Source organism: Gallus gallus, chromosome 8 (assembly GCF_016699485.2).
Source record: "Gallus gallus isolate bGalGal1 chromosome 8, bGalGal1.mat.broiler.GRCg7b, whole genome shotgun sequence".
Classification (NCBI taxonomy): domain Eukaryota; kingdom Metazoa; phylum Chordata; class Aves; order Galliformes; family Phasianidae; genus Gallus; species Gallus gallus.
Genome location: NC_052539.1, coordinates 11,077,943 through 11,092,117, shown reverse-complemented (window position 1 = coordinate 11,092,117; position 14,175 = coordinate 11,077,943). Strand labels below are relative to the sequence as shown.

The window sequence follows — 14,175 nt, the reverse complement described above, 5'->3', positions numbered from 1 at the left end:
GTCTGGTAGTTACCTTGAACACCTTTTAAGCTATTAATTTTACCCAAATCCTAGTGTACTGGAGTTCCAGGTTCACAGCCTGAACCAATGAGTGTGTGGGTGCCTGGAACGGGGTTGGGGGGGAGGGGGGTGGTCTGGAGCCACCCCTTCTGTCTCTACAATACTCCCTGTGCATTCTGAGTCTGCTCAGGTCCCTCTCTTTGCCCCCGCCCTTCTCTCCAGCGCGCGCGACGGTACGAACAGGGGAGGGACACATTCCTCAGCTCGGCTCTGCGCGCTGTTACTGGGAGGGGTGAGTCAATTCCTTTTGATATCTTTTCCTCGTGTGCCTATTTCTCAAATAAAGGCTCTGTCATTACCTTCATTTGTTCTACATTTTGGCGAGCCAGGCAGCCAAATATCTTTAAAGATACCCAATTATAAGCCTCTTAAAATAATTACCATGACATTTTTAAACAATTTCATGGGATGGTTTGGACGGGGAAAGGCTAGCCCCATAAGTGAAGTTTTGCCAAGGCACATCCCAGGATTCCTAGGATCCCCATATCACGGGATTGCTTGTATTATTGAAAAATGGGGTCCCCTACGGGATGCAGGAAATGTTCAGGAATCCCCAGCCCGCCTGGCTGAGTATTTCAGTAGTCTAAACAAAAACGTACTCACTACACGAGAATGACAGTTAGCTGCCTCCACAGTGGCATGGCCACTGCTAATGGCCTTGAACTGGCTAAATATAACTGAAGCAGCTCTCACTGATGAAAATCAACTATTACGTGATCGTGTGGAAGAACTGGAAAGACAGGTTGCAATTTTGAGAGGGAAAAAACCTAACCCTATAATTCCCGTACAAAAAATCCAAAACATCCCTCTAGAAATTACTGGGGATCCTATACAAGAGAATCCACACGAACTGGACTCAGAAAATGAAAGCACTAAAAAGTTGGATCTTGAGGCTCCACTAGAGCTAGATCCCTTTGAGATCCGACCAGTTGTAACTCAAAAAACCAAAAAAAACGCAGGACAGGCCAGTGGGGCTGCCCCCTGATCAGTGGCCCCCTGCCCAGAACACGCTACATGTAACAGCTCGCCCATACATGGCAGCTGAATTGATGGATTTAGTGCAATGGTTTAGACAAAAACCGATGGAGAGCAAGCCAGCATGGTTGCTCCGATTATATGACATGGGGGCAGAAACCGTTGTGGTGAATGGGCCAGAAATTTCAAAACTGGCATCCATTACTACTCACCCGGCCATCAGGCAAAGACTATATGCAGCTGTGCAACACAATGAAGAAAATCATTCACTGATTGCATGGTTAATGGCCGCATGCCGTGCGACATAGACAAATAAAACTGACATACCATTAAATACTGGCCTATGGTCCTCTATGGAGGACTTACAAAATTACATCTGAGAATTAGGCATGAAGGAGGCAATTTATGAGGAGGATTTTGAGAGCCCAGACATGATAAAATTTTCTGCAGGAATAAGGGACCTCATCCTGCAGCAAGCTCCACCACATCAGTATGGTACTTTGGTATCCATACTGAATCCCCTAGTGGCCTCAGAGGCCATTATACAACAGATCTGGGGGAGACAGAGCGCCTGCACGCCAGGCGCAATGTCCAAATGGTGGTGGAAAAGTCGGATATCCATCCACCACCACCACGACCTAGGAGACCTGCCCCTAATGTAATTCAATCTGGACCCATCAGGGTCTCAAGAAAACAAATGTTCACTGACCTGATTAGGGCAGGAGTTCAATTTCAAAAGATCGATGGACAGCGTAACCAGGTCTTATTACAACTATGGAAACAGTTACCAAACAGTCAGAGATTCCAACACACCCCTAAAAGGGAAGGAGGGAAGGAGTTAGACTCCTAGAACGGATTCCACAAAACACGTGAAATCTAGAAGACTTCATAGACCCATCAAAAAAATGTAAACCTCCTCAGGTGGCCCGGACAGCCACAGTCGAGCCATCAGAGGAAAAAGACTTAGGGATTGCAGAGCTGATGGCGTGACAGGAGAGCCAAAATTCCCCAAGACTAGGGTCTCTAGAGGAGACCGGAGACCCTATGTTGAACTAACGATTCATTGGTCCCGAAAGAATGTGCAGCGGGTTATGGCATTAGTAGATATTGGGGCAGAAACATCAATTATATATGGTGACCCAAACCAATTTTCAGGCTCTAAGGCAATGACAGGGGGGCTCGGGGGGCAGATGAACCCCGTAACACAAACATAGTTGAAATTGGGGGTTGGGCGTCTACCACCATCGGGAGTACAAGGTGTCTATCGCCCCAGTTCCAGAGTACATATTGGGGATTGATATCCTGTCGGGTTTGACTCTCCAAACCACTGTGGGAGAGTTCAGATTAAGGGAAAGATGTATTAGTATCCGGGCAGTGCAGGCAATCATAAGGGGTCATGCAGAAATTGAACCTATTTGTTTGCCACAACCACGCTGTATCACAAATACAAAGCAGTATAGACTCCCGGGTGGGTGAGAAGAAATTACCAAGACTGTGCAGGAGCTGGAGAAAGTAGGGATTATTAGACCTGCACACAGCCCATACAAGTCCCCCATATGGCCAGTCAGGAAACCAGATGGTACGTGGCGAATGACAGTAGACTACAGAGAACTAAATAAAGTCACGCCACCGATCCATGCAGCTGTACCCAACATCGCTTCCCTCATGGATACATTAAGTAGAGAAATAGAAACATACCACTGCGTTCTGGATCTAGCAAATGCATTTTTCAGCATTCCAATTGCTAAGGAGTCCCAAGACCAGTTTGCATTCACGTGGGAGGGCAGGCAGTGGACTTTTCAAGTTCTACCTCAGGGGTACGTGCATTCACCTACTTTTTGTCATAATTTGGTGGCACGTGACTTGGCAAATTGGAACAAACCATCTACTGTCAAAATGTACCACTACATCAATGATTTGATGTTAATGTCTGACTCAATCGAGGCATTAGAGAAGACAGTACCATCATTAATTACTTATTTACAGGAAAAAGGATGGGCTATAAACACAAAAGTCCAAGGACCAGGGCTATCAGTTAAATTCCTGGGTGTTGTCGGGTCAGGTAAGACTAAGGTGTTACCCAGTGCAATCATTGATAAGATCCAAGCGTTCCCGGTTCCTACGAAACAGAAGCAGTTGCAGGAGTTTTTGTGTATATTAGGATATTGGCGATCCTTTATTCCCCACTTAGCACAACTGCTAAAACCTTTATATCAATTAACAAAAAAAGGCCAAGTATGGGATTGGGGTAGAAAAGAACAAGAAGCCTTCCAGCAAGCAAAAATAGCTGTTAAACAGGCCCAGGCGCTAGGTATATTTGATCCGACCCTTCCAGCTGAACTGGATGTGCATGTAACCCAAGAAGGGTTTGGCTGGGGGCTATGGCAGCGCCAGAGTTCTGTTCGAATCCCAATTGGGTTCTGGTCACAGATTTGGCATGGAGCAGAAGAGAGATACAGCATAGTTGAAAAGCAGTTATTGGCTAACTATTCTGCATTGCAGGCAGTAGAACCAATAACTCAGACCGCAGAGGTTACTGTCAAAACAACTTTACCAATTCAGGAGTGGGTAAAAGACCTAACCCACATTCCTAAGACCAGGGTGGCCCAATCACAAACAGTAGCACGCTGGGTTGCCTATCTTAGCCAAAGAAGCTGCCTGTCATCATCTCCACTGAAGGAAGAACTTCAAAAGATACTTGGACCAGTAACATATCACAGCGAGACACCTGAGGAAATAGTGGTCACTTGTCCAGAAAAGAGTCCTGTACAGGAGGGGAAATACCCTATCCCAGAAGATGCCTGGTATACAGATGGATTCAGCAGAGGGAACCCAAGTAGGTGGCGAGCTGTCGCATACCATCCCTCAACTGAAACAATATGGTTTGAAGAAGGGGATGGACAAAGTAGCCAGTGGGCTGAACTACGAGCTGTGTGGATGGTGATAACTCAAGAGCCTGGCAACAGTGCACTAAACATCTGCACAGATAGTTGGGCAGTCTACCGAGGGCTCACGCTCTGGATAGCACAGTGGGCCACTCAGGATTGGACAATACATGCCCGACCTATCTGGGGCAAAGATAAATGGGTTGATATATGGAACGTGGTTAGGCACAGGACCGTACAAGCATACCACGTCTCTGGACATCAACCCTTGCAGTCACCAGGCAATGATGAAGCTGACACACTGGCTCGAGTCCGATGGTTGGGAAGTACATCACCAGAAGACATAGCCCACTGGCTGCATCGGAAATTACAGCATGCAGGACAGAAAACCACGTGGGCAGCAGCTAAAGCATGGGGGTTGCCCATACAGTTACCAGATATTGTCCAGGCATGTCAGGACTGTGACGCTTGCTCGCGAATGAGACCAAGACCTCTGCCGGAAACTACGGCCCATCTCGCTAGAGGACACAACCCATTACAGCGATGGCAGATTGATTATATAGGTCCCCTTCCTCGATCTGAGGGGGCCAAATATGCCCTAACTTGTGTCGATACAGCGAGTGGACTGATGCAAGCCTATCCTGTAGCAAAGGCAAACCAAGCCTATACCATCAAAGCTCTAACTAGATTGATGGCATCATACGGGACTCCTGAGGTTATTGAGAGTGATCAAGGTACACTTTTCACAGGTGCAACTGTGCAGAAGTGGGCTGAAGACAATAACATTGAATGGCGGTTTCACCTGCCCTACAATCCAACAGGAGCAGGCCTAATAGAAAGATACAATGGGATCCTGAAGGCTGCTCTGAAGGCAGATTCACAGTCCTTGCAGGGGTGGACCAAAAGGCTTTATGAAACCCTGTGAGACTTGAATGAGAGACCAAGAGATGGCAGACCCAGTGCTTTAAAAATGCTGCAGACAACTTGGGCCTCTCCACTTAGGATACAAATTACAAGCAAGGACACCTCACTCAAGCCACAAGTTGGCACAATGAATAATCTTCTGCTCCCTGCCCCTGATGACCTAGAGCCCGGGAGACACAAGGTGAAATGGCCTTGGAAGGTGCAAGCAGGACCAAAATGGTGTGGTCTCCTTGCACCTTGGGGGAGATTGTTAGAGGTTGGGGGATCAGTAAACCCTTCAGTAATCGGTGTATGGCCAACAGAGGTAGTAGTTGACACCCCTGTTTTCATTGCAAGGGGGACATTAATCATGTCCATGTGGCAAATTAGAACCCCCCCCGCCCTTTGGTACCCGATATAGTGATTCAGTTGCAGATTTCGGGCCAAAGAGTGTGGTATCAAAGGCCAGGACATGCCCCGATACAGGCAGAGGTGTTGACTCAAGACCGAAATACAGCCTGCATCTTACCGTGGAGGGCAGACCTACCCCTCCTCGTACCTATTAAACATCTGTTTTACTTCCCTTGAGGTTTTAAGTTCACAGGATGGCCAGCAGGAGCAACATCACTCAAACACACCTATGAGGAAACATCATGACACCCTGTGACGCACTGCTGAACTTTTGGGAACTGGTGAGCATGAATCAGAAGCGCTACTGGTCCTTGAAAAAGATACACCTCGAGAAAGAACATCAAGTACTGGCCCAACAGAACCGTGAAGGGGACTGCCACTGATTGCCTTTATTGTCTTGACATCCTATATTGCAGCAGGTGTTGTGTGTGTCGCGATGTGCATTGTGTCTTGGGCCATCAGATTGCAGGGGCTCACCCCCTACCTGCTCAGTCATTGGTTCATGCTGTGAAGGGGGGGAGTGTAGTGGAATTCCAGGTTCACAGCCTGAACCAATGAGTGTGTGGGTGCCTGGAACCGGGGAGAGGGGGGTGGTCTGGAGCCACCCCTTCTGTCTCTACAATACTCCCTGTGCAGTCTGAGTCTGCACAGGTCCCTCTCTTTGCCCCCGCCCTTCTCTCCGACACGCGCGACGGTACGAACAGGGGAGGGACACATTGCTCAGCTCATCTCTCTCTGCGCGCTGTTACCGGGAGGGGTGAGTCAATTCCTTTTGATATCTTTTCCTCGTGTGCCTATTTCTCAAATAAAGGCTCTGTCATTGCCTTCATTTGTTCTACACCTAGTCAGGTGTTGTAATTGTTACTGATAACATGCTGTGGAACAGTGATGAAAAACCATGAAACCATGACACATGCCCAGGAATAACCACTGCAAATTTGCAAAGTTTACTGGGAAATGAAAAATATGGACTTGAAAAACCCAATAAAGTTTTATCTTTATGAGACAGAAACACCCTTCTGAAGAAAAACATCAATGCTTTCCCAGAAGTTTCTTTTTAATAAGTAAAAAAGTTCTTGAAAATTTTTAACTAAACCTCAAATTCTGTGTTTAGTTTGTAAATAAAGTATAATATAGTGCAGTAGACGTTTATTTAAACTGTGCTTACAAATACATACAAATACCAATTGGATTCAATTTAAGCTGACATAATTTGAATTAACTTGATGGGCCTTTTGACGCAAGCTGTACTGACTAATTGCTGCTTATTTGGGTGCACTCTATCAGTGAGCGTGGCAATCAAAAGCTCAACCAGATGTTCCTATTTTCTTTGATTGCCTACAGCCTTAGGTTTGAAGAAAAGTCAAGCGGCAAAATGATGCTTCTTAGCATTTGTCAAGGTAAAAAGCAACACTGCATTACTGTAATGGCAGTTGTAATAAGCAGAATACTTCTGATTCCCTATTGCCGTCAGCATTCAGCAGCTCTCTGCAATTTTGGCTTAAAACCATCACAAAGCATGGAATCAATGTGAATTTAGACCAAATTTATTTATAAGCAGTTAATATTAGCACACTGAAGATGAATGTATGTTTATCCTAATATGTATTCATAGTTAATTATTTCTATAAAAGTAACTTTTGTATGTTTTGTAGTGGTATATTTTATGATGACTTATTAACAGAAGGGTAAGTTTTCCAAGTATCAAATAAGAGCATCAAAATAAAATAAAAGCTTTTAATAAGCAGGAAAAAAAAAGAAAATTTACTACATCATCTTGAAGGAAACCTAAGTTCGCTGAAATAGTTTCTTTGGATTTACTTGAAATCTTGAGAATGCCTATAAGATACATCAAGCTTTGTACAAGGGCTGCTCCAAAAGTAATGCTTGCTATTTTATTATTTTGCCTGCAACATCAGATGTTGGCGGTATGGCAGTAGTGGCTGAACCTTCCCAATTCCATTCCATTTTGTTGCCATGTGACAGATGGCAGCAGATAGGCAGTCTGACAAAATGGTGTCTGACATGGAAGTGCTTATGAAGCAAAGGTGTGTCGCTGAATTCCTCTGTGTGGAAAAAATGGCACCTACTGACATTCACTGACACTTGCTGAATGCCGATAGAGACCATACAGTGGATGTGACCACAGTGAGGGCGTGGTTGGGGTGTTTCAGCAGTGGTGACAGTAACAGTGGGTCACCTCTGCAGGTGCAGATTGTTATGAGCATGGCATGCAGGCTCTTGTTCATTGCTGGTGAATAAACATAGCTAATGGTGAAAAACTGTTTTGTAGCTGAGAATTTGCTCTATCGAATCGTGTTATTGTGCTCTTTGTATCTGCTGTAATTTCCATAGAAATAAATAGGAGGCATTACTTTCAGAATGACCTGCATGTTTATAAAACTAGAAATGTTTTTTCATGAGAGCATATATGGAAAATTCCTTTCTCCACTTCCCCTCCCCTCCCCTTTTTATTTCCCCCCCCAAATGTTCTAAAAGTATCCAGTAGACACAGAATTCGCATTTATTTTCAGGAGGGACACAGCTCAAAACTATCTCAGCTTTTTTTCTTTTTATCCCCAGGTGATTTTGTCCTTGCATTTCCTTATAACTGGATCCTCGTTCATTAAGTGTAAGACTTTTTCTGCAGCACAGGTAGGAACAATTATGACAAGGAAGGATGCATGGTTTGCCATGTGGTAATGTAAATTATCATGGTCTGGTGTGCTCTCCTGCTCAGGAATGCTTTATTTTAAAATCCCTACCTGCCTTTCTGGCAGCCAAATACTTTGAGCAAGAATTATCATTCCATGTCACTTTCTATGATATATTTATGTCATGCCATGTCCAACTCAAGGCCCAAGGGCTGCATGCAGCCCAGCCCACCCTGCAGCTGCCCCCTGACCCACACCATGGTGGCTCTTCCTCACCAAACAGCCCTGCCCAGCCCTGGGCATGCACCCATCGCTTAGCAACAACCAAACATTGGTGCTCAACTGGCACTGTCTGGGCTGAAACCAAGACACAAGGGAGGGTGCAGTGCAGTGCTAACTCAAGTTTTGGCTAGTAATTGTATGTATTTTGATACATTGGCTAAAAACAGTACTGTGAACAGCAAAAAAATATGCAGCTGTGCTTTCCATTGTGATAAAGGAATTTGAGAACAGGTGTCAAGATATACCAAAAAAAAATGATGATTTTTTTGGCAACTTTCTATTTCATTTTCAGTCAACATAAATACTTTACCTGTGAATTTTCAAATTGAATGTACAGAACTGCAGTCAGACATTCAACTCAAAAATTTGATAATGTCTCTTTACCAGACCTTTATAAGTCCTATCTTACCAGAGAGAAAAATCCCTTGCTTCACAGTTGCATCTTGTTCATGTCATTGCTTTTTGGTAGTGGGTACACTTATGAACAACTGTTTTAAAGGATAAAGCAGAGGAGGAGCAAAATTCATCAAAAATCTCTGATGAACACCTTGAGAACTCACTATGAAGTGCAACCACTCCCATCATACCAGACTGATATGTGAGTTTCACAAATCCAGGGTGAAATAGCCCACGAGTTTTATGTTTTTATTGCCTTTTTAAAAAAATTAAAATACTAAAGACAAAAATACATTTTGTTACTTATATAAATCAACCATATTACATATTTTATGAGAGCTGCTCCAAAAGTAATGCTTGCTATTTTATTATGTTGGCCCATGAAGCAGGTGTTTGTGGTATGGCAGTAGAGGTTGAACATTCACACATTTTGCTGCCATGTGACAGATGGCAGCAGCAGAGCAGTCTGACAAACAGCATCTGACATGGAAGTGTATCTGAAGCAAAAGTGTGTCACTGAATTTCCTCTATGAGGAAAAAAATGGCATCCACTGACATTCATCAATGTTTGCTGAATGTTGATGGTGACCAAAGAGCGGATGTGAGCACAGTGAGGTGGTGGGCACTGCATTTCAGTGGGCCACTTCTACTGGTACAGATCTTGACAAGCACAGAATGCAGGCTCTCATTCACTGCTGGCAAAAATGCATAGCCAGTGGTGGTGACTATATTGAAAAATACTGTTTTGTAGCTGAGAATTTGCTCTGTGAAATGGTGTTACTGTGCTCTTTGTATTGGTTGTAGTTTCCATGGAAATAAATAGGAGACATTACTTTTGGTGCAACCTCTCCGTATGTGGCCTAAGACAATTCTTATTTATTCAGCCCAGCCCAGCCCAGGCAAGTCAGAAGGCTGGACAGCCATGCTTTAACCTAAGCTAGGGGAAGCAAGGGAAAGGAGTGAAGGCCAGACCACAGTTATCAATGTGTTGCTTGTCTGGAGGCAGAACTTGTATAGGTCTCTGTCTTGCTCCAATTTATAGGAGGGAGAGGAGGTTCTTTGAAATATGTATGCCCGGCGTGAGATTAAGAAACAACGGTTCAAATGTTGGTCCGACCAGTTTATTACAAATGTTAATAAGGGAGATGAAGAAAGGGGAGGACGGACACTATTAAGGATTGGGGTGATGGGGAAGGGAAGGCGAGTGATAGAAAATATAGAAAGAGGCAAGAATTGCGTAAAGGGGGGATAGTCACCACCAGGATCCGGCAGTAGTCCCATTGCACAATGTTCCAACGGTCCGAGGCCGAAGGGCAGGAGCAGCAAAGCCGGTCTTGGGCAACGAGAGGGTGCAGGTCAGGGAGGAAGCAGCAGGTCTCAGGTAGCAGGGCCAGGGAAGTCCATCAGCAAACGGTCCGTAGAGAAGGATCTGAAGGCAGAAAGCTCGTGTCGTGGTGAGAGATCAGCCCCCGTGTTGCGGTGAGAGATCAGCCTCCACGTTGCGGTGAGAGATCAGATGGCAGAGAACCCCTCAAGTCTGTCGTGGTGAGAGATAAACCTCCACATTGCAGTGAGAGATCAGTCTCCACATAGCCGTGGTTGTTGGACCCTCTTTTATCCTCCATTTTCTCCTGCCTACGTGACATTCCTGGATGCTTGAGCAAGAGTCCTGTGCATACCTCCTGAGATGGCCATCTTCCTCGAGATAAGTCCACAAAAAAACATCGTTTCCCGGCCATTAGCAGCAGCTTATCTCTCTCTCTCGTTGCCCCTGGCCTTGTCCATCTGTGCTCCTTACAGGATTTCACAATCCTTAGCCAGGACCTGTCCATCAGTGTCCACAAGACAAAAGATTTCTCTGCCTTTGCCCAGGACTTGCCTGGACTTATTCCTTTGAGTCAATGATATAAAAGAATAGTCTCTTACAGTCTCATACTTTTTTTCTATGTGTTAAACAGAAATGCCCAGAAGTGTGGTGAATTAAGAATGATTACCACAGTCTTTAAAGGAAATGGACAGTGGACAGAGGGTTGTTGATTCTCTAACATTTCTCTTAAAAGCTGCAATGAAATATCATTTGAGTTCAGCAAGTGCAACAGTGGACCTGCAAACAGTACCTGGATGGTTTGCTTTTTTTTCACTTTTGGGTAACAAATCTTCTTCTCTTTTACACTGTTTAATGGGTGTCACGTCAAAAAGGTGAATTTAACCTGACAAATCAAGATAATAGGAGAAGGATTCTGGAAGCATTGTTAGAGGTTATGAGATCCAGCTGCAGTTAATTTGAGAATTAATTAACAGAAAGAAGCTTCCAGGCTGTGCTGCAGGACCCTGAGTGAGGCTTGGTTTTCAATCAAAGCTTTCAAAGGAGGAGATTACGCGAAAGAAGCACTGCCAAGTCCACCAAGAGCTGCTTCATGTGACTGCTGTCTCAAAGGAGTACTTGACAGTGTTAAAGCCTTTATTCTGCTTCAAAACAAATACTAAGCTCCTAGTTAGTTTGTATAAAGAGTTGTTTAAATGTTATTATTTGCATACCTGCTGTCAGAAGTCCAATAGCTGTGCAGCACCGTACAGCCTTTTCTACCACAGAAGAACCTAGGCTAAGAAAACAAAGGGCAACATTTTCCTTCTTCTCAATAAGGTTTCTCAGCCTCAGAGCCCCCCAGCTCTTTGGAGATCAGCTCACAGGTACGCGCTAGCTGTCGGTAAGCAGGAGAAGCGGGGTACATCGCTTTTACACACAGAGCCAGCAGTTATCTCAGGAGCTGCAAAGCAGCAGCCCCTCGGGCGAGCTCTGCCGCTCCTGGGAGGCGGCGCGCAGACGGCAGCCAACGGTTTTAACAGTCGTGATGGCCACACGCCGCTGCCCCGATCGCGAGGGCACCGCGGGGACGCCGCGCCCTGCCGGCGCAAACAGCTTTTCGCTGCGGCGCCGTCTCTCCCGTCCTGCTAAGGCAGGTGATTGTCTGGCTGAAACGAGCCCGAAACTACTTTGGTGGGTTTACTTCCTCTGAGTTATGTCTCATTACAGTTAAATATATCATTTCACACATTGCTATAGTTGAGTTCCACTGTTCCACTGTATACAGCATCTAAATTTGCTGTATATCTGTGTGAAGGATTTATTGTTGTGTATATTAAAAGGTGTTAACTAGCTGTGCATATACAGGTTTCAACCTTAGCTTGGCGTCCAAAATTGTAATTTTGCCTTCATTTTACTTTTATAGTAGGTGACTCTAACCTACTCATTAAATTCAGTGAGTAAGCATGCTAGCTAGCTGCTGTTTCTGTATTGTGTGCTTGTGCATACAGTCATCAGAAATTATGCAAAACATGAGAAACAAATGCATGCATGCAGAACTCATAATGCCTTGGAATATTCAAGAATCATTTAGCTGGGACATTTTTTCGGCTATCAGTTAATGTGTACTATTCTTATTATTTATTGCTTTCTTCAGGGAAATGTTCCTGGAAAGACGCAACATCAGATCAAATATGGTGATATCCTCAAGATACTGTGTCTAGTTTTGAGGTTGATGTGTTTATAAGATTAAATGGACCAACTTTTGTGTGCAAAGGGAGGTTTCACAGACATCAGTGTGAACTGATCTCCCTGTAGTTTTCATGTGACTTTGTTGCAGAGACAGTTCTCAGACAGACTATATCACTGCCAGACTCATCTACTTCTCTGTGTTATGTTGTTAGGTACAAGATGCAAGCAATGTCAGAGGCTGCTTCATTTCTATGCCTAGTGTGGATGTATGGATCACCAAGATAGGCTTTATATTTGGTGAGTCTGACAGCATGTTAGTATGGTTCTGTATTTATTCCCCAGTCTCTTAAACTTCTCCCATAGTGCTCTCTTCCTCTTTCGAGTATCTGACCTTAAAGTTAAGCCTCTCATCATCGTTTTCAGCTGTCATGTGCTCTTCCATTTAAAAACTCAGGTTTTCTACTCTAGCTATGCTTACTTTGCTCTTATTCCAGGGAACTACAGAGTTTGGAGGCTGGGCCTCCCAGGCACAATATCATGGGCTAGTGCTGTTGCTGCACAGCCATGGCTGTTTTCAGTATTCCTGTGTACAAAGTATTTCAGGGTGAGATGAGAACAGAACAGGAGGCTACTGTGTTCATACCTGGTCATTTGGATGGTCTTGGGACCCTGGACAGCTCTATTGTCTCAGCCCTGCGGACTCAGGAAAATTATTTACCCATTACTTCCTTGCTACAGTGAAAACAGCAGAAGATCCAGCTTAGAGAACTTCTTGGGTTAGAGAAAAACAAAATTCTTCTTACAAAGAATTTTACTGGCCACCGTTCAAGGCATATAATTCACAATAAAAATAGATGGCTTTGCAAGCTGTTAAGTAGTTCCCATACTTACATTTAGTCTTCTCTGATGTGTACAGGAGAAATGATAAATGTTCCATCAACTCTTCTGTTTACTGTATCATCCAAAGTATGATTAATTTTCCTTTTTCTTGTTATCTGTTCAGGGCTTATTGGTGCTGTTTATGGCAGGTGTTCTTTGTATTAGAATCACAAAGAAGGTTGAGTGACTATCCTTGGTGATTCTTATGTCGCTTTGAACATAAAGGCTGAGCATGAGAAAAAGCAATAACATTAGTCACTTGGGTGTGCAATGGCCAATAATCAGAAAATTGAAAACTGCTACTACTAGATTGTAATATCTCATTTAGTGCTTACTAGACATGGAAAGGCAAAGCATGGTCATGCATGGTCAGCACTGACATAAGCACTGACTACTTATTTGTAGATTTTATCATATCTCACTGATTGACAGTTGATTTCTTGGTCATCTGCTATTTATATATATTATATTTTAGTAATGCATAATGTAATGGCAGCAAATTGGATGAACTGAATTATAATTTTCATCTGCACTAATCACTTCTGGCTAGGTTTTGTTATGCTTCATCAAGATCTAGCTACAATTTCATTCTGATGTTTAAAAAAAAAAAAAATCTTAGACCATACCAAGAAGCAATGAAGACAGTTAGATCCCAGTCCTGCTGCTGAATTCTTAAGAACTCCTGTCTGTCTTACTGAAGTTATCTGTGTTTTGATGGCAGTCATAACTCCACCCTTGAGAAACTGGAAACAAAGTCAAGGTCTGGCAAAGGTCTTGAGAGAACATACACAAAACATGTCCATGGTAGTATTGTGGGCTTTGGCTCCATCCTCTGTCATTAGAACAGAGCCTTCATTCATACAGCTGGGGGGGGGGGAAGCCCAATTTTGGCTAAAGCAGTACATCTACTTGTCTGGAAGTTCATGACCTCTTTCACTGTAACAATCTTTGATGTCCTTACTGAAAAGGAAAGAAAAGAAGGTATAGCTTTAGAACAGTCTACTCCTTTACAGTAATCTTGGTGTTGCTTTTTACCAAATCAACGAGCCTTTTTGATAATTTGTACACCTAGAAAACACGAGAACACAAGACTGTGTTCCAGGTAAATATAATAGATGTGGCATTGAATATCTTGTCTTTGTCACTGCCCGGTTATTTTTGGTACCTCATGTACAATAGAGGATTTTCATTCACTGAAAAATGAATCTGCACATAATAGAAAATCAATCGATGG

General features: G+C 43.9%; 1 protein-coding gene and 1 long non-coding RNA gene across 8 annotated transcripts in view; one reads left to right on the top strand and one right to left on the bottom strand.

Annotated features, from left to right (window-relative positions):
- LOC107053980 overlaps window positions 1-14,175 on the top strand; it is a 162,040-nt gene that overhangs the window by 91,988 nt on the left and 55,877 nt on the right. For all 5 annotated transcript variants that reach the window (XR_006940009.1, XR_006940012.1, XR_006940014.1 and 2 more), the window contains 3 exons: window positions 7,818-7,889; window positions 8,670-8,768; window positions 12,275-12,359. This is a non-coding gene — a long non-coding RNA (uncharacterized LOC107053980). The remainder of the gene's footprint in view (window positions 1-7,817; window positions 7,890-8,669; window positions 8,769-12,274; window positions 12,360-14,175) is intronic.
- Window positions 8,795-14,175, bottom strand: part of COL11A1 (collagen type XI alpha 1 chain) — a 146,843-nt gene continuing 141,462 nt past the window's right edge. Inside the window, exons 67-68 of one of the 3 annotated variants that reach the window (XR_005861921.2) lie at window positions 13,568-13,901; window positions 8,795-13,167 (exon numbers count right to left, since the gene is read on the bottom strand). Coding sequence is in view for 1 of the 3 variants with exons in the window: in XM_040704931.2 (XP_040560865.1) it covers window positions 13,899-13,901 (3 nt within the window). In the remaining 2 variants the exon portion in view is untranslated. Of the gene's footprint in view, window positions 13,902-14,175 lie in introns of all 3 variants that reach the window. The other 2 variants (XR_005861922.2, XM_040704931.2) reach the window with 2 other exon arrangements.